Source organism: Lytechinus variegatus, chromosome 7 (genome assembly GCF_018143015.1).
Source record: "Lytechinus variegatus isolate NC3 chromosome 7, Lvar_3.0, whole genome shotgun sequence".
Classification (NCBI taxonomy): Eukaryota; Metazoa; Echinodermata; class Echinoidea; order Temnopleuroida; family Toxopneustidae; genus Lytechinus; species Lytechinus variegatus.
Window position 1 is genome coordinate 19,569,414 of NC_054746.1, and position 26,910 is coordinate 19,596,323.

At 36.1% G+C, this 26,910-nt stretch overlaps 2 protein-coding genes across 2 annotated transcripts; one reads left to right on the plus strand and one right to left on the minus strand.

Moving 5' to 3' along the window:
- Nucleotides 1-121: 121 nt before the first annotated feature.
- LOC121418672 (GTP-binding protein 2-like) lies at nt 122-26,121 on the minus strand. Its single transcript, XM_041612656.1, has 12 exons — nt 25,898-26,121; nt 23,116-23,142; nt 19,513-19,697; nt 18,683-18,794; nt 17,905-18,102; nt 14,306-14,492; nt 6,903-7,119; nt 4,822-4,957; nt 4,275-4,333; nt 3,511-3,679; nt 2,389-2,550; nt 122-1,451 (listed from the first exon to the last, which is right to left on the minus strand). The coding sequence occupies exons 1-12, from the start codon at nt 25,985-25,987 to the stop codon at nt 1,293-1,295; spliced, it is 1,701 nt and encodes a 566-aa protein (XP_041468590.1). The 5' UTR covers nt 25,988-26,121; the 3' UTR covers nt 122-1,292.
- On the plus strand, nt 10,943-14,181 carry LOC121418673. The gene has a single exon (XM_041612657.1). The coding sequence runs from the start codon at nt 12,232-12,234 to the stop codon at nt 12,961-12,963; it is 732 nt and encodes a 243-aa protein (XP_041468591.1). The 5' UTR covers nt 10,943-12,231; the 3' UTR covers nt 12,964-14,181.
- Nucleotides 26,122-26,910: the final 789 nt, after the last annotated feature.

The window sequence follows — 26,910 nt, forward strand, 5'->3', positions numbered from 1 at the left end:
AGTAGTGGAAGAACAGCAGCTTTTAAGCCTGATATCAATAGCAAGTTTTTTGTGAAACAAGGTCCCGCTGTCAGAGCACTTGCAAAGGCTGCAACTGCAATGAAACAATTTTTTTACAGGCCATTGAGGAACAATTGTTGCTGAAGTAATCGTCACCCACAAAGATGCTTTACAAACATTAAAATTCAGTACCGTAAAAATATATAATAGATGCATAAAACTATATACAATGCTAAAACTACAAGGATGATACGTCAACAAGACTACAGCTTAAAAAAATATTTGCAACAGGCAAGATAACATTTCTTTGGAAGAAGATGAATGTCATCAGTAAAATACTTGGGATAGGCGTCACAAAATCATTTTCAATCTGAATTTGCAAAAATCCCCAAAGAAATACATGTCTGTTGTTACTGCCAATTGGCTGACAATGAACCATTCGCATTGAAGCAAACACGTCTGCAAAAGTATGAAAAAGAAGTAACTTCTGGAGGTTTCCATAGCGATGAAGAATAGTGTAGTAGGTTTCACGGTACACTATGTATCTTTCTTGGGCAAGTGTTGGTCCTGAAAAGGACCAACAATTGCCCAAGAAAGATACATGGTGTACCATGAAACCTACTACACTATGAAAAGACTGAAGAAACATCAGTTCTTCAAACTCATTTCAGGCTTTTTTTTTTAATAGATATGCCCCATGGATAAGGAGTACTGGGATTTTTTCTTTGACTAGAAGAATCTTTGACTTGGTTCCACAAAGTTGTACTTTGCATTCCTTATCACTCTGCTACTAGGAATGAAGTGAAAAATATGACATTTTGGGACATTCGGAATCTCCTTAAACCTTGGAGTGCACATTGGGAATTGCTAAAAATCCAAGTTTGAAAATACACCATAGAAAAATAATATCAGCGATGAGGGGTGCAATATTCTTTCATACAATCAATGATACTCATCTCTTGATAATTGATTTTTAAAGAGAGATCTAAGTATTAAGTGTTTTATGACTTACCCAGTGAAAGATAAGTTATACCTTTAATAAACTACCCAATAACACATTCTCAGAGTGTATTCTGACCAAACAAAGATAGGTTATAAACGGCATCTAACTAGGAATTGCTGTGTGAATTTAAGTCCATCTTGCTCTGAATGAAACACCATTTCTTTTCATGTACTCAGATAAGCTGCAAGACATTGTAACTGATTATTCTTGATCAATGGCATATTATGCTTTATGCTCATGATCATTTCTAATCTTCACAGCTATGGATTGCATTGAGGAAAAAAACTCTTTATCTTTCTACAGCTGATAGAGAAAAGACTTTAGTGACTTGTCCAAGACCTTTGGCAGTTCCTTCCCTGAAGAGAATTCTGGCACCCTCTCGGATGTACTCAGGCTGCCGGACGAAACGGAACTTAACCAGTGCCTGCTCGTTGATTTTTACACACTCCTGTGAACAAAATAAACAATCAAATGTTTAATACAGAGAGAAGGCGAAAAAATGATAATTTCCAGTCAAGACCAACACTTTACTGCCTAAATATTTGAACTGGTTTATTCATCACATTGGAGATTTAATAAAAATGACATTTCATTTCTCTATTGACTTTCCTTTTTATTTCTTTATTTATCTATTTTTATCTATTCATCCATCCATTTATTCATTTATTTATTTTTTTAATTTTTTATTATCCATTCATTCATTTTATTTTATTTATTATTATTACTATCTTCCTTTTTTTTTTTGGGGGGGGAGGCCTGATGTGGATTTAACCATAGCAAGTGCAAGTCAGCCATTAGCCACATGTGAGCATCATGCTCTTACTAAATAAGATATCTTCGATGGTGTGTTACAATCTTATATCTCATATTTGGGGGAAAATCTCCATTTTTGTTTTAATGACTACATTATCTATCAAGTAATGTTCTGTCCACATCCCAACACTCTTTCTATTACCTTCCCTGGCGTGAAATAAGTTCATGCAAGTAGGCTTCTACTTATTGTACACAACCCTTATAGCATTGTATACCGTAATTTTGTTTTTGATCACCTGCTTTGTAAATGCACTACTTTGTACAGTGACCCCTCTGACATGTGCTGTTGGTCAATATTCACATTTGAATGTATATACCGATAAATACATACAATGAGTTAGAGGAAATCATAATAACCAAGTTAAAAACTCATACTAGCTTTTTTTTTACATAAACAAGATGTCATCTTCCCAGTAATGTGTCATTTCAACAATCAATCGCTACCTTTACTTTAATAAAGAAACTTTGTGCACAATTTCAAGATGAGAAAGTACTTTATTGCAGTGCCCCACACTTTAACACTTTATCCTGATATCACTTCATTTTCAGTTAAGAAGGGCTTAAAATATTACCTTGTCCATGTCACATATAATAGCATTCTGGCAGACGTTTCCTATATGAACAGTAGCTTGGTATCCCCGGCTGACAGAGGTAGTGTGGTATAAGATGCATATATCAGCTTCAAACTCATAGCAAGGTGTTGGCTTTAGCTTCTCACTCACTAGGACCATCCCCTAAGGATCAAAGGAAAATAATCTCATCGTAAACAGAAAGAAAAGAAATATCACAATGATGATATGACAACTTCTTCGATGTTACTTGATGTTTACTCAACTTCATTTTTTTTTAGATGTTGAGTATCCTACAAGTTTACAACTAGTTTATTTTTTATTCTTTCTTTTACCTCCATCTTTCCTTTTTGTTAAAATCCTTACTTCTTTTGTGTACCTACCATTCTCTTTTGTGTCCCTTTATCTAATAGTTTATCTCTTCCTGTATATTTTACTATTATTAGCATTTATATTTATATAGAAAATTAACTCTGTACAAATTTGTGCAATCAGCTTTTGATGTTATTGGATTTTCATTAAAATAAAAGTACCATCTACATATCTATCTATTCATCTATCTATCCATCCATCCATCCATCCATCCATCCATCCATCCAACCATCCATCTAATCCAATCTAATATATCTATATCTATATATCGATCTATCTATCTATCTATGTAAGAACTTGTTCTACTAAATGGTTGATATTATATCTGCTGACCTACTTATCGTTAAATTATGGAAGCTTAAAAGTGCCAACCAAATGACGAGATAAGAAGACGTTAAGAGAAGACAGGATGTTGGAATTTGGCAGGTTGAGTTGTTTGGGACAAGAGTACTTGATTAAGTGTTGAAACTCGGAGAGTAAATTTGTTTGGGACGACAAAGCAAGGTGATGAGTACTGAAACGTGGCAAGTCGACTTGCCAATCTGAACAACTCATTATGTTGTTTTAAATATTGAAACTGTATATATCAACTTGCAAGTATTTGTAATTTTACTGCAATTAATTTTACACACGCATTTGGTTCAGAACACTGACCAGGAACCGATCAAAAATGTTCTTTCGTATTTGCTATTCATCGCTAAGCTTTGTGTTACGAAAGCTAGGTCATGTTTGAGATAATAAGAGGGAAAATACCTTTCTAACTGGCATTTCCATCTCTCCAAGAGCCAGAGTGGCCGCTTGACCAGCCCTGACCACCCTGCTTGCTGACCGGTTCCTGTGTATACTCTGAATGGTCACTTTGCTGAATGTTCCTTCCTCACTTGGTCCTAGTAAGAGTGCATCATCTTCCTTGATGACACCCCTGTCAGAACAAAAAAATACAGGTGTTCAAAAGGTTCGATATCTCCTCTTTAGTTTGATATATCAAAGACAAAGTCATCCAGAAATAACAAAGTTCTGTTTCTCTGAACAAAATGTGTTTTCACAGATTATTGTCAAGAAAAAAAGTGTAGAGGAAGACTGACAGCTATCCTGTAAAATATATTTTTATAGTAAAACTAAAGGAAGTCAAGCATTGCTTCAAACAAACAACTTTTATTTCTTGACCATTTTCTGTGATTGGAGTATCAAATTCCAAAGAGTAGATATAGAATTTGTTGAGCATATGATTTTCTTTTTGAAATTCAGATACCGCTTGCCAAGTGACATTTTTGGTATCCTTTCTTCAAATTATATTTGCTCACTCAAGACACTCATACATGAATGAGGAATCCTATGAGTTATACCTTGCAAAATAGTTAATTCTAAGCTTTACAATTATAGGCCATTTATCTATTGTATTTGTGAATGATTTATGATATATCAGCAATAATTCTCAGATTCGTTCTTCTGGGCCACACCACAAAGACATGCAAAGATGAAATGAACACCATTAATCAAATATTTAGTTGACTCACCTGTATAATGTACCTCCTACAACTCTCCCAACATTAGGTACACTGTACACCTCATCAACCTTTAAATAGAAGAAAACAAATAGTAAATGTGTAGTAAATAAAAGCACAAAAATTTAATGTAACAATTGCAATTCAACTTAAAATTTCCTTGTCATAAAGTCAACTTCCATACATGGAATGTTCAAGGCTGGGGGTGTTAATAATATAAATAAATTTCAGGCTTTTGTTTTGTTTCCCTCTAGTATTGTTCCACAAAGAGTCATGTATTATCGGACTCTGTTCATAAAGAATGCATTCCTTGTCTCCCTTTTAATCAATATCACCTTATAGGTAATCTTAATATACAAGTTTCAATGATATACACTGCTATTGTAGTGTATTTCATTTGCAATATTGACATCAGATAATCAGAAAAACATAAAGAGTTGAGTTTGATGAAACTCAGGAAAAAAACTTTGGGATATATTATTGGCACTCCATATATCAGTCTTTCATAAATTCCTGTATGACTTTGAGAACAGATCCATGAAACATCCTGTGGACATACCTGGTATTCTGTGAGTTCCTGTGTTAGTTTTTCCTGTTCCATGGAGGTGTTGGCAGGAGATAAAACATAGAGGAATTTCTTCAGCATCTCCATGTTGGCTCCTGTGACACTGGACACACAGAAGATAGGGCATATGCTATGAGAGACAGAGAAAGGAAGAATTTGATTAAGGTTGATTATATAATTTGAATTGCAGGAGTATGTATGATAATCAATAAAATCATTACAAACTTTGGTGAGCTCATTCGGATTTCATGTAAAAATGCTAAGAATGTATTTTTATTGTTCAAACACAATGAGACAACCCCCAATTCCCAACTAACATGATTTGCAGACAAACTCATGACATCATAATGATTACATGTATGACATAATAAGTCTTGCTGAATGATGGTACGAGTTTGTCCATGCAACTTTGGTCGATTGATTTTGCTCTAACTTTTTTCAGAATACAGTACACAGCTTTTGGCCCTTGCAACAAAACAGTGACTTTTGTCTCTGCAAGACTTTTGTTTCTGCCTCAAAGACTATTGACTTTATACGCAAACATATTACCAAGATTTCTTGTGCTTTCATTGAACCATAACATTCCATATCGCAGTTGACTGTGCAGTTGATAATTTTGATTAAAGGTCAAGTCCACCTCAGAAAAATGTTGATTTGAATCAATAGAGAAAATTCAGACAAGCACAATGCTGAAGATTTCATCAAAATCGGATGTAAAATAAGAAAGTTATGACATTTCAAAGTTTCGCTTATTTTTAACAAAATAGTTATATGAACGAGCCAGTCACATCCAAATGAGAGAGTTGATGATGTCACTCACTCACTATTTCTTTTGTTTTTTATTGTTTGAATTATACAATATTTCATTTTTTACGAATTTGACGATTAGGACCCCCTTGCCTGAAGCACAAAATGTTAAAATAATGGAATTCCACGTGTTCAGGGAGGAATGAAACTTCATTTCACATGACAATGACGAGAAAATCAAAATATTTCATATTTTAAACAATAAAAAACAAAAGAAATAGTGAGTGAATGACATCATCGACTCTTATTTTTTATGTAGCTGGCTCGTTCATATAGCTGTTTTTGTGAAATGAAGCGAAATTTTGAAATGTCATAACTTTCTTATTTTACATCCGATTTTGATGAAATTTTCAGTGTTATGCTTGTTGATTTTTTCTCTTTTTATTCAAATCAAGTTTTTGTTGGGGTGGACTTGTCCTTTAAAAATCCAATAATTTATGAATAAACCTGAGCATTATGTGGAGTATATATCAAAATGGAGAGAAAAAAATTATCTGATAAAGCCCTATGATCTGAAAGAGAATACTGAAGCAACAATACTATAAAACTTATTGACCTTCACTTGAAGCATTGTCAGAGCTACCAAGTCTCACGCATTATGCGTGAGACTCAAGCATTTTGGACTCTTGTTCATCCCCTCAAATCTCTGTCTCACGCAGTGATCACAGCCTATCCCCATATACATTGTACACAATGTCTGTGGTCTCACTCAGATTCACAGAAAATCTCACGCATATAGCTGGTCTTTGAACTTGGCATCTCTGCATTGTCAGCTAGGTACAGAGAGAAAATGACTCTACCACTTGAGGCAATGTGTGGAATATACAATGCACTAAAAATCTTCTTTCCTTCCTGGGTGATGAACAACACCTGTTTGTCGCTGAGCTGTTAAGAACTTGTGTATTAAAATTTTCAAATATTTAAGGCAGCTCGGAAAAGGCTTATTTTTAAGAGAATATAGTGATGATGACAACCTTATATTGTCTGAAAAAGGTTTCCTAATTCCTGTAGAGAAAGAACCCTTTCAAGGCAAAAGAATGTTGCTAACTTGCTACATATGTCATTTCTCCAAATTAAATGTTTTCTCAGCTGTTCTAGAACTTTTTTAATTTTGAGATACAAAGTTAAGCAGCCCAGCAATGTGTTGCTGGTTATGTACATAAATGGCACCAACTTCCCAAATGAAAGCTGATGATATCATTGCTTTAATTGACTTCTGTGTACAGATATTTTAAACATCTAAGTGGCACTGAAGGACAACAACATACTTGGAGTTGTTGAAGTTGATTGCCGCCGTGACAGCATCATCTTCATTGTTGACTTGGTAAGGGACCTTCTTGCAGCCAGGACCAGTCAATAGCCTGGTCAGCTGAGAGATCGTCCGCTGCCTGACCGATGGACAACAGATGTCCATCTTGCTGACCACGATGAAGATGGGGACCTGGAGGGCCATGGCAAGTCCTATATGTTCCCTGGTTGTACCAGCTAGGAAGCAAGAGAAAATCAGAATCAAAGACTATGAGGAATTGCTGTTGTATTTAGATGTGCATTTAAAAGGGTTCAGAGAATTCACAGTGAATTGATAACGATAACATTGTAAAGCAGTGTAGAACACATATCACTAAACATGTTGCTAAAGCTGCCAAAATATTACAGACTTAGCTGGGCTAAACATTACAGTGTTCACAGTATACGAAGATCTCCTTCTTGCCAGTACTCAGTAACATCTGCTTGAAGGTGGCAAATTTAGATTAATATCTCACAAAAAGAAATTTCGTGCCAATGTGGGGATTGAACTGAGGTGAATGCTAACAAGTCACAAGTTTGAAATGTTATTAAGTTTTAATGATAACAAAGTTACATGAAATAGAGCCAAGACATGACTTAACCACCACTTGGTCTACTGACATTCAGGTGCCACTTCCCAATCCAAAGGAAGAACCTCACTTGCATTTCTGGATTCATTATTAAAAGAACCATGACAAATGCTAGTAAAATGATTTTTTAATAACAAGATATTGATATGTGAAAAGAGGGTTAAAATTCCCTTTTATAGGTAATGTATAAATGTGTAAAGACTTGAGGGAAAGGACAGATGAAAAAAAAAGGAAAAACTAAAAGGCCAAGAGGAGAGAAATTCAGAAAGCCCTGAGGGTATCTCATCATGACTGCATGAATAATGTCATTGGCAATAGCTTGAAAACATATGGTGAAACATATGTGAAAAACCTATGCTGAAGTGGAATGAGACATCCTATTTCACAAATTACCTGAAAACTCAACAGAGTTTTCATCTGTTTTCGAAAAGATGATGCAAACCAACTCCCCTGGATAGGACATAGCCCTCATACACCTATTGATGACTTAGAAATAGGTCTTCAGGGAGTGGTGAAGCAGCTTAAACAACTCGAGGCAAATACAGCAACAGGCCCTGATGAAATTCCATCCTCGTAAATATTTAATTACCACCTGGTATCCAACCACATGAAAGTTTTGAAAAGCTGGTGCCTTGCTTGAAGAAGGCTCTTAACAAGAATTGTACCGCACTTGCGGAGGGAGGATTTGATCCCAGCTATCTATTACCAGAAAATCAAAAGTATTACTGGACATAAAGAGGGCTCCCTCATCACACTACCTTGCTAGAAGAGTCTCACTTTCATTCTATTCAAAGATCCCATAGAAGACGCAGAACAGCAGTTTCTAGTATTTTGTAAGCTACAAGATCATGCTATAGTTGAAAGTTCCAGAGGACCCTGGTAAATTGGTCAATAACTTCTGTCCACTATGTGATCTCAACGGACGAGTGGTCAGGGCTACCTTACAAGAGTAGATACAGTTGAGGAATATCATGATGGAGCTCAATATATAGGCCTACCGTTATACTCTCAGTGACCTTACAGATGGAGCTCTTTTTAATGCCTTTCTTACTTTCATCATGATTATTTTTCATTGTTTTATTGGTTTCTACATCTCACATTCAGAGCATAATGCACGCCATTTCTATCTGAAATGAGCTAAAATCTTTTAGGTGCATAGTTCCTTTTTTATTTGTTTTTTTTTCTACAAGGTTGTTGATTTAGTTACGCCTACTACCTCTCGATCTTTTTCGTTTTTATTGGAACCTGCAGCCAATGACATTGTCCCGTTTCCCAACAAATGGAACATATGATATGGACCAGCCGACCAATCGAAGGCGTCCATTCGGCATCTTTACATCTTGATCGTCTGCCATAAGAGGATGCTTTTAACGTCATAGATCACGTGCCACCACTACTGCAAATTGCTTTCTGACGAAGATCTCTTGAACTTCAAACGAAAGTTTTTGCAGACCTTCTTTTGCGATCAATTTGACAGGCAATTTTACCTTTTCTCATGCCAAATTTAAGGTTGAATGGTGATATGATTGTTAATGCACAAATTCTGATCACTCTTGTGATGTTTTGATGTGCCATTAAGTGAAAAATTGGATGAAAAGTATGACGAGTTTGTCGCGGCTTGTCAGTTGGATTGCACTGACGAGTGATAGCTATTGTTTTTCATGTGTATTATAATGGTCGATTTCCATGCGTGTATCATGTGGTGATGAGTTGAACTCTGATTGAATTATTGATTAGTTGATAATGGTCTATCAAGCCTATCCGGAGATTAAGTATTGAGTGTTTAAGTGTGTGATGTATTAATATCTACCCGAGATAATTCTTTGTGTCGAAGGCGTATGTAGGTGATTGTCTTTATTCAGCATGACTGTGAGTGTGAATTGACTGAGTTAGATCTAACTTTACTCCTCTCTCAAGTCTCATGCCACTGCATTCTCTGGCTACCTCAAGCGATGTTCGTGCAGGCTCCACTCCACTTCATTACCGCTACACTACGCTCCACCTAGCATAGTGTAGCAGTAATGAAGTGGAGTGGAGCCTGCAAGAACATCTCTGGATAGTCTTGATGACGGTGGTACGGGGATGAGCTGCTTTGAATGACCCCCCTTTTCAGTTCTCTCGATACTCCATGACAAGTTTTATTTAGATCTAGCCCAGCCCCGCTCGCAAGACCCCCATTAGGCATTATGAAACATCTCAGTTCCCAGTTCTCTGACAATTGAGTCATCGGTGACAACTTTCATAAAACATTCCCTTGGATATTTATGACCAAATAGCATAAATATTGACAGGTTAACGGTGTCATTGAGGAATGGATATTAAAATTTTTGGTTGATATCAATATGAACTTTATACTTTCCCCAAATAGGTGAGGGACAAGATTTTGACGATGACCTCACTGATGCTCAGTTGATTGAAGCATTTACACAACATTACTTAGATTTTGCAGGTACGTATTGTGTTATCAGTTAACACATAATGTCAATTTCATAATGGTCTTTCTTGAAATGGCTTTGCTCAAGGAAAAAACATACGTATATCCAAAGAATTACCACTTCCAAATCATTGAAATTATAATTTAAAAAAAAGTATAAAAAACAACAACTTGTAATTGAAAAGAGGAGAAGAATAAGAGAAGGACGCGCATAAAGTGGAAGAAAGAGAGGATTTAAGTATGTTGGGAAAAAAAAGAAAGTTAAGAAATCAAAGCAGAAAAAAATGATAATTCCATGAAAGGTCAATGTAGAACATACTATTCAGTGTTTTTCTATTGGAATGTGTTTATGGGAAATGTCAATGCTCATTATATTTCCCTGATTACTAATTTGTGTTTTATTTTTTTTCCTTTTAGAAGTCACTACATCGAGAAAAGTAACTTCAACTTGCAAGAGAGCAGTAGCAGATGAAGGAGATAAGACAGGCAAATATGGTTTATTTTTATTCCTTTCTGGACATTTAACTTAGGGGAAAAATATATGTACTGCAACCAATCTTGTTAGTCAAACACTAGATATATTTTTTTGTTACTGTGCACTACACATGTGGTTATTGAAAATACCTTGAAATAAATACATAAGTTTTTTTTATTGTAGAGACTGTTTTCCATTGTACCTGCCATTCAAGACTTATCTTTTGCACAATTAGTGTGAACAATGATGACACCTACATAGAGAAGTAGCTTGATAATGAAATAACTGTAACATAACTTGTAAATTATTAGAAGAAAAATATTGTTTCCCTTATTTTTATTTGCCTTTATTCTCCTGATTTCATTTTTCAATGTACCAGCAGGTTACATTATTATGGTGTGACTTGAATCTCTTTCAAAGATTAATGTTTCTGTATATTTATCTAAATTTTCCTTTTTTTCCAGAGTACCTCCTGACTGAAGGGTGGAAGCAGACACTACCACGTCAGGATCATCAGTTTTGCTTTGTTCAAGGTATCGGCCCGTGGGAAGCATGAATTTGACAAGCAGAAGATCAACAGACTTTGGTTCTACCACCTGAACCACAGTTCACCCAAGGCCAAGCTCCAAAGCCAGCACGTTACATTGCAGCCAAACTGCTGATGTGGATGCCTCGCAAACTTTGGGGATTGAAGATTCGTTGTCCCAACCAAGAGTGCAACGGTCAGGAGCTGTTATCAGCCGGTGTCTACACCCATGTGCGACAGGTCATGGACATTGATGGATTCTACAACATGGGTGCTGAGTATTGGAATGCAGAAAGTGTCACAAGAAGTTCATCAGTTGGAGCAAGCCCATCCTAGACCAACTGGACACCAGTCACCAGCTGCAATTCCCGGTGGTGCTCACATACAGGTTAGTAAATACTTTACTTCATTGCTCCCTATACTGTACTACTTTTTCAGATAGAAATGGTTCATGGAGGGTTGTAATTTGAAATACTATGTTAAACAAAATATTTCCAAACCCTGTGACAGATTTGCACTGATATTCTGATTCCTTGATTTCTTTTTTTTTTTGCTACAGAGGTGCTTGTGACAAGAAAATTGCGGGGATGATGCAGGACAGGACGCTTGGCAACGGACCATTCCAGATGATCCGCAAGCTGAAAGAGGACCACACTGATGCTTGGCTTGCAAAGACTGCCTACTATTGTTCTGCGGTTGAGGAGTTTGTCGATGCCAGTGAAAGGGGCCTCATCAATCCACCAAACTGCCAACCACCGCCCGCAATGCCTTCTCTTCCCAAGTATCGTTGGCTCCTGATGGTGTACTGCAACGACGTGCTGGAGCGCATCTACATTCGGCCGTATTCTCAAGATGGACTCGACCAAGATGGTGAACATAAATGTGCTATTCATTTGATGTAATGTGATCATGTGTAACAAAATGGATAACTTTAAAATTCAATTAAATGGGCGATGGACGTTTAATAACAATCACTTTTAAGCATTCAATTGTTTTATTTTTGCTTGTGTGGTTAAGTGGTGACTGACAGCAAAAACAGTACATTTTAAGGACTTTCAATTAAGACTTTGATTAATAATTGTTATCTCATCCTGTTTGTTTATAAATGTTTCTTTACTTCCTTCATTTCTCTGTATAGTACGTGTATGATTGTATAAGATACTTGAAATTCATTCCATTTCTAAAATTCATCTTTCCATCACAGATCACAAGGAAACTTAGAGGCAAGTCAGCAAGGACTGCTGCTTGGGCAACCAACGTCGGCAACGAGTGTGGACAAGTACTGATGTCCGTGATGACTGTTGGTGAGGGAGCCGGTCTCTACGAGATGGTCAAAGGTATCCAGAGACGGTATGAAGCAGACGGCCAACCTAGACCAGAGCTTCTGTACGTGGACAGAGGCTGCTGTGGTGCGGACTACAGGATCTTCAGGGGGTGGCCAGACATGCCTGTCCGACTCGACGTCTGGCACTTCATGAGGAGGCTTGCTAGAGGATGCACCAGCACTGAGCACCAACTCTACCGGTTTTTTCAGAGATGGTTGTCAGCCTGCATCTTTGCATGGAGCGCAGATGACCAAAATCAACTCATCGCCGCAAATAGAGGTGAACAGAGGGACCAAGGCATCGCTGAAACTTCTGATGACGTCATCCTGAAGCACCTTGGAAAGAGCTCGATTGCACGACACTGCAGACGAGTGACCAGAGGAATGGAGGAGACTATCCAACTCATAGGAGATCTCTTGGCTTGCTTGGATGGCGAGGGAGGACTTGACACAATCGGTGTTCCCCTCTTTGACTCCGACAGAGTGTGGGAGATTTGGGACTCCCAGCAGAGGCACATCGCATGCCTACAAGATCCACCAGATGTCCAGCTCTACACCAAGATAGGAGAGTTGGTGAAAGGTGGCATCACATTGCCTGTGTACAGACGTGCTAGAGGTTCAACGTCGCCTGAGTCCTTCCATCTTCACATGAACCGGTTCATCCCTGGTAAGTTCATGTCTTATATCACTTAAAGTGTGTTGTAAAACAAGTATGATAAAATCTGTCAATGTCAGATCATGCTGATTCTTCACCATTATGTAACTATTTGGAGTATCTTTATATCTACAGGTATCTGTCTACATTCCTCTTGTGTATTGGAAGTAACTGGCGATGGATGGATACATTTCATAATACATTCAAAATACTTTGTTCATTTCATTGTTCAAGGACATCAGCCAACAATGTCCACTTCCAGGCCTACCTTCTTGAGGGGTACATAGATGGAACTGTGATCGTGCAAGGGATGCTGAAGCTGCCACTGCGCCTTCTCACGCATCATATGGCACCTACAATGAGTTTGATGTCAACTGTCAACCGGTTGACCTAGAAGCTGTTCGGACTTAAGATCAACCCTACTCTGACTGCACCCCAAAAGAACACAGGTATGCCAATGCCTTTCTGTCAATTTATTTGTTACAGGGGAGCTTATCGGCCTGGAATATCTCTTCAACCAGACCAACGAGGAGCTACTTCCAATTCCATGCATCCTGATGAAGGGGAGGTAGAAGATGATGATGGCGAGGGCTTGACTAATGATGCTTTACTGATTATGGATTCTTCCTTTCTTTTAGTAATACACACCAACACTGTCTTCCCTATGCACCTTCAGTAGTTCACAATAGCAAAGATTATAAATATATAGGAGAGAATATTAAGCTTGCAGTTTTGATATGACATAATGTATGTAGCTTTGTCTCAGATATGTGTGTGGACCAGTGCCATGAAATAAACCCCAGAACCCTTGCTAAAGTTAGTCAAGTCAAAGATATTAATTGTTGCTTTAAAGTAATGTTGGTGTTTAGATCAGAAGGCGTATATTTGGATAATAATTAATGTAATGTATGCATTTATTATCGAAGTGATTGATGTGTAAATGAAATATGGATGCAACAGATGAGTAGTTTGTTTATCTATTCATGGACATTTTCTTATGATAAGTTTAGAATTAATGTTCAAAACATATTGGCCCTTTATATAACATCAGCAGTCCCAGCTATGCTGTCGAGTTGGCATGTCTTCACCTTCACACATGTCTGGCTTGTTTTACTTGCACATAATTTACGCACACACGCACACACATTGTCACCATTACTTCTATCCTGGACAGCTAATGATATATCCTTTCGGGCACAACAAATTCAAGATTTTTATGCTTTCCATCTGGGGAAGTTGTCGTGTTGGTGCAGAAACACCCTCCCGAGATAACCTTCTCCATCCTGCAAAGGGTGTTTCTGCAAGCATGTAATGCACGAAAGTGTGGTGTTAATGCTTGATATCAACACCAAAGGTATTGCCAAAGTACAATATACTCACCGATTCCTGTACTTGCACTGATGACAAGCATGGCAAAGTCAGGGGAATATCCCATGAGACCAAAGATGGTCGTCTTGATGTACTTCTGATGTCCAGCAAGGTCTAGCAGGGTGATCAGCTTAGAGGCATTCTCACAGATTTCCTCTGCTGTTAAGCAACCTTGCTGAGAATCGCAATAGTTGATAACCTACAATTTACAGGGAGATAACAAAGTTATTGTTGTAAAGAGGCTAGGTTGCTACAGAAATTAGGCACAGAACACCAGCACAGTATGTTATCTCGCAAGTAAGCACAAAAAGAAAAAAAGAAATGGCTGGGAAAAGGGGAAATATAACTATTAGCAAGAACAGTTTTCTGTTTTTGTTTCCATTCATCTTTATCATCATGGTCTTTGTACAGAAGAAATAAGTAATCCATCAGATCGTTCTTTGGAGTTTACTTTTACTGGTTTTTAAAGGACTGACTAACCTCCAACAGACAAAACAAGTTATTTTTCACAAGGGTGCGAAGTAGAATTATTAAGAAAATAGGAAAATCATAAATCAAAAGGACTGAGGATGATCATAATTCATGCTCCTTTCAGAGTGCGCTTTAGGGGGAGTGTCCAGTATGAAAGGTACACAGGGGTAAAACTCAAGGTCAAAGGTCATGACCTTATAAATTGCTCCAATACATTATTTGATGCATGTTTTGGATTCCTCTCTGAATTTCCTTTTGAATGGTACCAGTTTCATAAAAATTGTTCAACACATTATGACACCATGGCCATTGAAAGTTGAAAGTCACGCCAATTTTTGTCAAAACAAGGAGAAAAGGGCAAGCCATAGATTGGACTAATTTTGTTTTGTTTTGTGTTTTGGGCCATGGGGAAGTTTATGTGTACCAATTTACAACAAAGGGTCAGGTGCAACCACTGGGTGAATACAGATGGAATGACCCAGATAGAAGTGGTTTCCACTTACACAATAACTTGAAGAATAGGGATTAAGGAAATTACTCCCAGCAGATAAAAATCACCCATTCATTCACACAATACAATTAAGGTAAATGAGTACTAAGAAGGGGGGGGGGGGGATTCGGGTTTGCAATTCTAATAAAAGCAGGTATCAGCTGAAAGCAGTTTAAGAACTCTGAAACCCAATAGTCTTATCCAGTACAGGGTAATCAGGGCCATTGTTACATAATATCCTTTTATCAACACATATGGCCTTGGAGTGCTGCAACTGTGTTTGTAAACACTTCTCAAGGTAACTTTGTCAGTAAGTTGCATTTCAGTGATCACACTAAAGCTAAATGTATATTGTAAAGTGTCATGAGGAATTAACATCATAATTTTATGAAACAAACAACTATTATGAAAAAGACAGAAATAGAATTACCAAGGTTTGAATTCAATCAAAACAAGAAAAAAATGCATTTTCCAAGATTGCATTTCTAATTTGAAAAGAATTGATCATATAATACAATTTTAATTGTATCTCCCATTAAAAACTCCATATAGAAGAAAAGGAGAATGTATGTAGAGGGTAATTTCCCAGTGACTAATGAATTGAAAGCAAGATTAATTTTGAATTTCTTCACTCTTTTTCTCTTGTTTTGAATGGAATACCCTTCGAGAAATAATAATAGCAAACTAGTGCTGCAGCCGAACCGCCGAACTGAACGGAAGTTCGCCGAACTTGACACTTCCGAACCGGACCGAACCGAACGCAAAGGCCTGGTTCGGAAGTTCGGTAAAAAAAATATGATAATATGCAATGCGGAAGTGCGATGACTACATAGATTTAAGTATAAAATTAAACAAAAAAATAAACCGTTAGTGATTGTGTACAAAGAGAATTCCACTCAATATATTTTAAAAATCCACTATGATAGCTCCCATCTCGTCTTTGATTGAACTGTTATCAACTTAAGAATATTTTATTAACATAAATATATTTTTTCTTGATAAAATGAGGGGACATTTTTAAGCTAAACTCGGTATAAAAGTGTGGTGTAATTACGTATTGCCGTAATCGATCGTGATCGTAATCGGACCTAACCATTTTGTATTTATGGCAAAAAGAAGCTGCTGTAAACTGCTTATCTAAAAAAAGAGCCAATGGAGTCTGAAAAGGAATCAAGAGAAGCCTAAGCTTTCGATCCTAGCAGAATCTTCTTCGGAGGCAAAATGACAAACATATAAGGTGGAACAACCATAATACAGACCACAGACATTCAACAGCATTTTGTATTTAATAAAGAAAAAGAACCAGAAATAAATTCATTCCTCGTAAATGACAAAGTATGACAGTTTCGGTCTCGTGTTTGATTAAATTTTTATCATTTTCAATTTTTTTTATAAACATGAATATATTTTTTCCTTATAAAATGTGGGGACATTTTAAGCTTAACTCAGTTAAAAAGTGTAGTTGAATTACGTATTGCTGTAATCGGACATACAGTTAATTGTTTTGTATTTAAACAAAGAAAAAGACAAGACATAAATTAATTCCTTGTGACTGACAAAGTAATGGTAAAGTATATATATTTCACCTTCTGAAATTTCCATATTAATATAAAAGATAAATAAGAGATGAAAGAATGAGGGTGAAAAAACAGAAAATATAAAAATTCAAACCAAATCAACGCATGTTCCATGATCGATGTTCCGGAAATGGTTGGTAAGGAAAGTTGAAACAGGAAGTCCAAACAACCTGCCTTCAGTTGCTATTATACAGGTAAAATTCGTATTCCGAACTTGAAACGTTTTTCCGTTGTCAATATTTTCTTAAAAGTGGTTTAATCTGGTCAATTACTGAAAATGAAATGATAAATTATCAGTTCCGTCTTAGTTCTGACGATCAACGCCGAGTGATTTCACAACACTAAAATACACAGTACAGTCCCATGTACTCATTTTCGTGTTGAAAATATGTTTGAAGTCACGTAGCGTCGATCTTTCTGGACCAAGAATGGACTGATATTTTATCTTTTTAAAGTAATTAATTGACCAGATTTTACCACTTTTCAGAAAATAGGGACTTTCTAAAACACTCATATTCTTTGGAATGTGAATTTTACCGGTATAATAACAGTTGAGTGGAGGTTGTTTGTCTACTGTTTCGAGATTCCCGATCAACACTTTCCAATTTGAGAAGCTGCGTTGGCAATGACATCGTAATCGATCATGATCATAGCTACATGAAATAATCATGAAAAAAAATATTCTGCTCTTTGTAATTCTGTTTCTGTCCTGATTCACTCATCAATATTTTTTTCTTTTTTTTTCTTTTCATTTTAAAAATGAAAGTAGAAATGACTTATTTTTTGTTTAAAGATTAAAACAAAAGAAAACAAAAGAAAGAAACAATTTTCATAACTATTCTTTTTAGAAACAAAATTTATTATAAATATATGACAGATCATCCTGGAGCTCACTAATCACTTGTTTGTGGGTCGGCGATCTTTATTTTTTATATCTTAAATTTAATTTGGCATTTATTGCCGAACCCCGAACCGAACCAAAGTTCGGAAAAAATAAAAAGATATTCAAACTTTGAGATACAAGATTTTATCAGCCCACCAACGATATGGAATATCTGAAGGAAAGTACATACCTTTCCTCTGCTATTGAATCCTAGTATCTCATGGCTAATACTTGATGTCCTTCCCGACTGGATTTCATGTAGATGGCGGAAGAGATTCAGTCGTGCCCTTCCCCTGCCATTGTCCAGCTCACCCTGAGTCAAAACCCCAAGAAGAGTGCTTTTCCCTGCTTCCACATTTCCTAGTACTGCTATCCTAAGATCTATGAACTACACAAGCCAAAAAAAAGGAGATGATTTTCACTTAAATATCGACAAAACCATTTTAGCTGTGTGTTGTTGCTTTTTTAGCATCGCTATGTATGAGGTCATTGAAAAAGTAGGCCTTATCTTTTGAAGTGTACATTTTAGTATTACATGAATATACTAGATTCAACAATGGTAATTCATACATTTGTATGGCAACCAAAAGGCTGAAATTTGGAGTGTCTACACAGTATTCTCAAACACATTACATTAGAAACACCATCATAAAGCTGAAAACCTCCTCTCTCAGTAGGAATATTGAGCTGAAAATTCATTTCGGGTGACCTCTTCATGGGGGCTGCCATGTCTTGTCCATAATGTCACCAGCAATCACCTACTTCGGGCAGAGGGATTAAAAGCATTGTGGAAAAGAGCACTTTCCATAAAAAAATCCAAACTTATGTAAAAAAAAAAATTAAATTAAAAACTCAAAAATTTTTACAACTCTATGGTGCCCATTCATCCGGGTGGAGAGTGGCAAACAGATTTCTGCCTACTTGAGAGACATTATGATTTGAAAGATGATGAGTTAAAGCAATGTTACCTGTTGGTCATCAGGTACTCTCCTCACAAGTACTTCACAGGCTTTCTTCCCAGTGTTTTCTCCTTCACAATCTACACATCGCTCTCTCAGGATTGTCGTTGTAGCTCCAAGTCTAAAGTAAAGCACAATGAAAGAGACAGGTCAGATTAAGGAAAGAGCCCCAGAGGATACAAGTTCCTAGAGGTACATAGCTTTCAAAAGGTCAAGAATAATTTCCTTTTGTCCCTCAAATTTGCAACAATCTTTAATTGTCTCCTACACAAATATCACTCTACCACATTTGAGATCTCTCTTTCAACATCTGGATGCCATGGTGTTGAGGGTATTCAGTGAAGCCTCCAGCTCTTCTGGGGGAAGACCAATTAGCCACACTGTCCTCTACAGGGACACCCCAAAGACTGTATTGCACAAATGCTACTATTTTGGAAGATTATATAAATATTTGTATATTATATTTTCTATATTATTTCTATAGACAAAAAAATGTTAATTATTATAGGTTATGATCTGCAAAATTCCTGCCATGTTACATGTATCTGTGTAATCTATTTTTTGTTATGGCTCAATTTGTTATTTATCTAAATTATATAAAATGTACATTTCAAAAGGGAAACATATGCAAATTCTTTAAGGGTTGAATTAAAGCTTACTATGATTATTTAGAAAGTTTATGTAAACAAAAAAGCAAGTTTGGAAATTGGAGAAAAATATGATATTACAAAAAAATCATTGCATTGTTAATTGAGTTTCATTATTTTCAATTGTTTGCATACGTGTTATTGTGAATAAATACCTTGATTTTAAGATAACAGAAAAAAACCCTTTAATACCTGGCTGCCATTCTGTTGAGAGTATTCAGTGATGCCTCCAGCTCTTCTTGGGAGAGACCAGCTAGCATCCCATTGTCTTCAACACCAATCTCATAGATAGCCTCTCCTTGCCCCTCCCTCAGCCTCCATTTCATCTGGCTCACTAGGTGCTCAAAGCGACTACTGGATGGATTCACCAGCTTCAACTTAACACATAATAAGATAAGTACAAAGTACGGTCAACAGTATTGATTTGATTTATTTATTTCCACATTCCAATAACAAAAGTATACATAAGTGTAATAATTTTTTTCTAAGCATAACATAGCAATATTAAGCATATGACATGATAAGTAGATAACATCCAACAATCTTATGAAAAATATTTGTACCTGATGATTTTTTAAAATTATTATCAAAACAAATAGAAAAATATATATACATATATCGACATATATATAAATACATTTGGAAATATGGGAGACCTCCATCTTAAGCCGAGAGCTTGAAATTGATAAAGGCCTCGAAAGGAAAGGGGAAAGAAATCCAGACAAACAGTGCAGTACTTTCATGAACTCATTACTATACATGATCATTTTTTTCAAGTGATGCTTTTTCTTGAATATACATGTAGACTACAATAAAAAGAAATTTTTAAAGTTCTATGTGAGATAATAATATACAGCACACATGCTGATAATATCCTGAACAAGTAACCATTTTCTAACATGACCTTGAACCAAAAACATAAGCAGAAAACATGTTTCAAAATGAAGAAACTTTTTGTGATTCTACAGTTATGTACCCATTTAAACTACTTTTTCTAAGCAATTCATAAACTAATATTTTGATTTTAAAAACAATATTGGTACATGTGTATACATGTACTGTACATGTAAATCCATGTAGGTAAAATAAAGATCTGACTGTATTAACTTTTGAAACATGGTTTGCAACAAAGATTTACATTTACATACATGCTTAATCATAGGATTAATTGTATTTTTATATTCCAACAGGGTAGGAAAAAATCATTATTTCTAAAAGGCTATCTTTTTTTCCAACATTGCAGAAATTTTTGAGCTATTTCTTTCATTTACATGGCTATCTTTTAGGGGTAACAGGCAATTATGCAGTAAAAGCAAGTACCAATATTCTGCAATAAAGTGTAGTTAGAATATTGATTTTCTAGAATATCGTTTGTGACAGGTCTCTAGGGCAACTCATCGTCACCCTCATTTTATTTCCTATGATGTGTAATAGGGGCATGAGATACTAACAAATTAACATTTGAATACTAAAAAGCTAACATGATTTTTGTTACACTGTGCACCTGAATATCTGGTCTGGCATTTTGCCACTATGCAAGCGGTGCTCAGTCAATATGTAGCTAGATTTGTGATTTTGTGCTACAAAATTTATACAGCACACATACATGTCATAGGCATTTATGGTAATAGTTTTCTGGTGGGAATACTTTCCAAGACTACTAAACTACGCATGAGATTTTTACTCTGCTTGAGATGTACAGCATCGCAGGATAGACCATGGATCCTACTACGTATAGAACTGTAGTGTTACATATGTGTACACATGAAAATGAGAGACTTTGGAGTTTGGAGGACATTAAACTTGCTTATATTACTAATCACTTTTCATTGGAAGTCTTAAACTCAAAGCACTCTAAAATAATGCAGCATAATTAGAAGAGTGGCTGTTGTGCACTTCTGCTTTTCAAGGAAACTCCAGGCCCCCCAAAACAGCTGATTGACCTTTGATTACAATTGGCACAACATCCTGGTAGGATGTCATACTGTAGCTATACAATTATAGGTCACGTCATTGACATCTGACCCAAATGCCAATTGAAGTCCTGTAGAGTCAGGCATCTCTGTTATGACTGTTGTGAACAATAATGTAAACAAAGTGTGAAGTGGGGTTGTAAGCCTCTTGAGCTATAATTGTAACAATAATGAAAAAAGAAACAGCAATAATAATTACTGATGACGATGATGAAGCAAGAGGAACAATACCCCTTGCCATTTCAAAAAGCTACAATAGTACATGTTACATTAGCAGGAGTATTTACATTTGGACTTTGTGACATTGAACTGTCAAATATTTTCAATTTCAATTCAATTTTGCTTCTGCTATAATCATAATGAAGGCAAGACAATACTATCAAGCAAAATTCAATTGTAGTATAATATGTTTTGTGTAGCTAGCTGACACTGAAATGCAAGCTACAGGTAAGTTATGATTGTGATTTTTCAAGTCATAACAATAATGATTCTTGATACAGCTGCCAATAACACAGGAAGATAATACACCTAAGCCAGCAAAGCGTACAAACATACACAACTGTATGTGGACATTACACCACCCTATGTCATGTGTCCAAATACCAGATGAGTCAACTATCTTTGGTTATCATCTTCAGTACAATAATAAACAAACCCTGGACGTGTAGGAACCAACAACACCTATGACACACACGATGAGCATTAACAGATGAAAACTAATTGCATTTGGGCTCTGTAACAGCCTCTGTTACATTTGTACATAATATAGCATTCAAATACAGTTCCCAGATTCTGTTTTATTAAATGCAAATTAAACTCTCTTAATATCAAAACACTTTTTGGACCATTTTCTTTAATACTACTACATGTACTGTATCTAATGGCAAACACAACAAAGACAGTTAAAAATCTGTTGGTCATTAACAGACATGAAATAGAATGTACATTGTCAACAGTTAACTGTATTGCAAGACTTTAACCCTCTGCTCTGCAGGTAGATTTGGCCGGTTTTACTCTGATTCAAGGTTTTGTTTTACTATTTTTTTCTCTCTTAATATCGATTAACATTTTTTATCTTATTCATTCACTTCATTATTATCTAATTTAAATTACTTAATTACAACTGTATGTATTTACTTCATTTATTATTTTATTTCATTTATTCATTATTTATTTACTTTTATTCATTAATTTATGAATTATTTAAATATTAATTCATCTAATCTATTTTTTTAAATTCATTTATTTAATTTTTTTGGGGGGAGAGAGGGAATTTCCTTCCACACATGGTGTGTTTAAATAGTACAATTATCTTTCCGTTGCCTTTCAATTTCAGTGTAATGTTGTAAATTGAAGATTCCTATATTCTATGAGAATCAATAGTACTGTAGAAGCCAAATGTTACCATTTACTATAAAGTGTATAGATCTGTTTTCATCCAATTTCATCAGCACGAAATCAAATTAAAAACCAATATTTAGGTTTGGTAACCCTCCCCCCCCAAAAAAAAGAAGTACATGTCACTATTCTACTTCCTTTAAATTAATGCATGTGCCTCAAAATGGTTGTGGTAATGATATGAAGGATCATGTTCACTGAAACTGAATCTTTTACCTGAGCTAAAGACAGGCTTTAAAACAGTCATAATATTATTAATTCTCCTTTTCACTGACATTATGTTCAGACTGGATTCATGATTTCATATTGCATCTACATGAAAATCACACATTCTTAACAAACACTTCAGTGAAATAGTAACATAAACATGTGATTTATTATACATGGGTGTGACTTTGTTTTAAAGTGTAGAGAAGAAACTCACCTTGTACTCAATGTTGCCTTCTGCAGCCTGAAATAAAAGACAAAGAGAAGAGAGTTGTGAGTGATTGTAAGTGTTACAAAGACTTGCAAATTCATCAAAGGTACAGTTGTATTGATTGGTAATTTCATTTTCATCATATCGTATGAATGGCATTGTTGTTTATAATGCTTTGATAAGATTATGTCCTGTGCAACACTTGCTGTATAGATCTTACCTCGCTGCTATGGATTTAAATCCATTGTAAAAGTTAAAAAACTTCATATATTACTGGTTCTTGAAAACAAGTATAATTTATTGGCTTCAATACAAAGCTTGCACATAAAAGAAACTAGGAATATTACATAACATCATGTGAAAAAATAATGCAGCTGCCTTCAGGTGTCAACTTACATTATATGTGTCACCAAGCTAGCTATATTGTAAATTTAGTGATTCTATGGTGCATGAAAACCATCAAGCCTGAACAGAAGTAAAACAAACTGATGAACTCTACTGGCTCGAATTCTAAAGTCTGGGGAGCATTTCATCAATATTTTTGTCAGACAAGTTGTCACATAAGTTCTTCTCTTGAATTTGATTTTCTGAGAAGCACTGTTATCTTTGTTACTGTCGGATAAAATGTCTAACAAGTCGTTTTGCAAAAGCGCTCCCCTGGTTTATCTTAGAATATGGTCTAACTCTGTGCTAAAATTATGGGAAGCCAAAAATGTCACAAAAGTTTAACATTGTTCACTTCTAAAGTTTACCTTGCTCCTTCCTCATGCTTAAATGGTGAATAAAAATCACTTTCCGTTAATTAATTTTCCACAACCAACATGTTGCTATTATTTCTACATGTATTTATTTAAGCACTGAATTCTTTAAATCAGGTTTCATTGTCTACAGATACAAATATTTTTGCTGCACTATTTTATGACCTTTTACATTTAAAACTTATCATTATTTAACAAATACCTCCATGGTAATCCAAGCTACATCTTGTCTATTATGTGGGATCGCAGCACGCACGACGGACTAGTTAGAAATCCACTGCCAAACGCGGTTCATGGTGCGAGGTTAGTATACTAACCTTGCAATATGTGTGAGTGTATCTTGTCAGGCTCTTTTTTCCAATAGTATCGATATAACAGGATTCTACACAGTGACAAATTGTGTACAACGGATAGCGGAGCGTGAACATAGCGGTCGTGTACATTTTTGCTTATTACATGACGTCATCCAGCCACTGCCAAGAACCAATTTATGAATGAAAATATAGTAAGCATGCGCAGTGCAAGCCTTTTATTTCCCCACACAGAATACCACCAAAACAAGTGTGCAATTCTCTATCACCTCGTACCAAAATCGACCTAGAATTTCACTTTCGCGTATTTTATATGAATTATGAAAGGTATTCTCAGAGGATCTATTTGCTCACCGATACCGCACAGGTAAGAGAATTTCGATTACTTTTTGCTTTTCCATCAAAATCTTACAAATTAGCGTCTATATGTCATCGTGTTCGTTGGAATTTGTAGAGTCTATCGCAACGTGCACAAAGTCAATTGGCTTCCGAGTTTCGGAGCGTCGCGTGAATATGCATGAAAATGCAATGTTTCGATAATTTTAGATCGATACCGGAGCGATCCGATCACGAACCAAGACCATTTACCGCGTTCACATCGTGACCGGATATCGTTATCGCTATCGATACTTCCGCACGCAGTCCGAAGGAATTATTTTTCGGACCAAGTGATCATGACGTGATCTGCGCGAATGACCAATCAGCGGTCTTCGAACCGCTGTGCGGAGACGATCTATCCGTTGTATGGTAGTGGATCGTATTACCGAACACTTTTCATGAATTTGATCATATCAAACACATTATTCCAATAAAATTCACCAAACTTTCACCATAAATACACAAATACCTACAAAATATAAACATGCAGAAATTTTGCCGAAATTGTTTTTCATTTTTACGACATCAGCTTCCAATCGGACCCCTCTTCGCAAGTGAAATATTTTGGTCACTTGAAAAGGTATCGTATTACCGAACGTGTGTTTTCTATGGGAAAAGTTGGGAAAACAACAAAGTCACTGATTAGCTATTTTGACCATATTTTATTGTTTTGAGGATATAAAGACTTCGAAATTGTGTTTTTGATAATTTTTCATCATTTTTCTATTTAAGTTCCCTTTGGAAGGAAGTTGCAAGGGTTTGAGCGTATTGATTATTTTCTGACGCATATGATGCGCGCGTTCGGTAATACAAGGCCGGTCGGTAATACAATCACTCACTATACACAGTCTATGGACAATTGTTCGTTGTGTTCTAATTAATATTAGGAAGCCTTCATAAAATTGGGTTTCATAAGATTGGATCTAACTACCACTAAGTTAAATTAGATATCTAACATTAAAAGAAATGTCTTACGAGTAAACTTTTTCAGATTGCTGCAGTAAAACAAAATGGATTTACAAACAACATGAACAAGCACGAATTCCACTAAATAATGCAACTCATCATGACATCAGTTCATAATATTCTTATTTATTTCTTTTCTTATCAGTTTGAACATCCACTAAAACAACAAACCAGCCCGTTCAACAAAGACTGGAATATCAGCTACAAGACCTCCGTGATGATTTGGGAATATTTAAAAATCAGACACGACTCTAGACTAGTAGTGTGACTGCAATAAATTTGAATCATGCCAAGCTAGGTCCAGCGCACAGCCCCAGCTCCTAGCCGCCCGTGCCCGCGTTGTCATCCGCTACCGCCCGTTTGTTTTTGTCTTACCTCTGGCGGAAGGTTGTTCATGGAGCAGGAGGAAACTTCTAATTTCTCCTGGCTGTTCACGAAACCTGACAAATTCCAACTAATATCCATGGTTAAATGAAAGAGGACTGCACATTTCCTGAAACACACCCAGGCTGGAAATCACTTCCAAAATGATGCTGTTTTTAAGTCAAATTCCGCCAATCTTCGGCAGCTGGTAAAGCCCCCCGGTTTGCCACCTCAAGCACTGCGCATGCGCAGAGTAATCACCATAACATTACTATTGATTATCAGCTGATGCAACTGACGGGAAATGCTTCAAATGCGTGATATTTTATTGACTTATTTATTATAAGTCATTATTTCAAACTTATTGCAACATGTGTCATCAATTTAAGCTATTGCATACTATTGCAATGACACCTCCATGGTCGTCTTCATGGATCCGTCAGTAATGTCAGTCCTCAAATATAGGCCTATATATGTTAGGTGCAGTAAATGAAAATATAATTGTTATACCAAGGAGATATCACCTCTAACATCTCCTTGGTTATATACGTAACCACTGGCGGCGGAAGCCAATAAATTTAGGGGGTGTCCACCTGAAATTTTGGGATGGACACATGTAAAAAATAGGACAAGCGCCCAAAAAATTTTTGACAAGCAAAAAAAAAAAAAAAAAAAAAAAAAAAAAAAAAGGTCATCAACATAAATTTTAGGGGGGGACAACACACGTTTCAGGTGGGGCCACGTGAATATAGGGGGGGGGGACGCAGGAAAAAAAATTGACAAGCAAAAAAAAAAAAAAAAAAAAAAAAAGGTTATCCAAAAAAAAATTTAGGGGGGGACACGTCCCCCCCGCTTCCGCCGCCTATGTACGTAACTAGAATAATATAATCAAGTCCAATGAACAATGAACAACATCCACTCTCTTTTTCAATTTTATATCTTGTTTTCAAGCACAAGCAAATACTGAATGAGGGATAGAAATGTACAGATATTAAGGTTTAGGTTTAAGATATCAATTTCTAAAT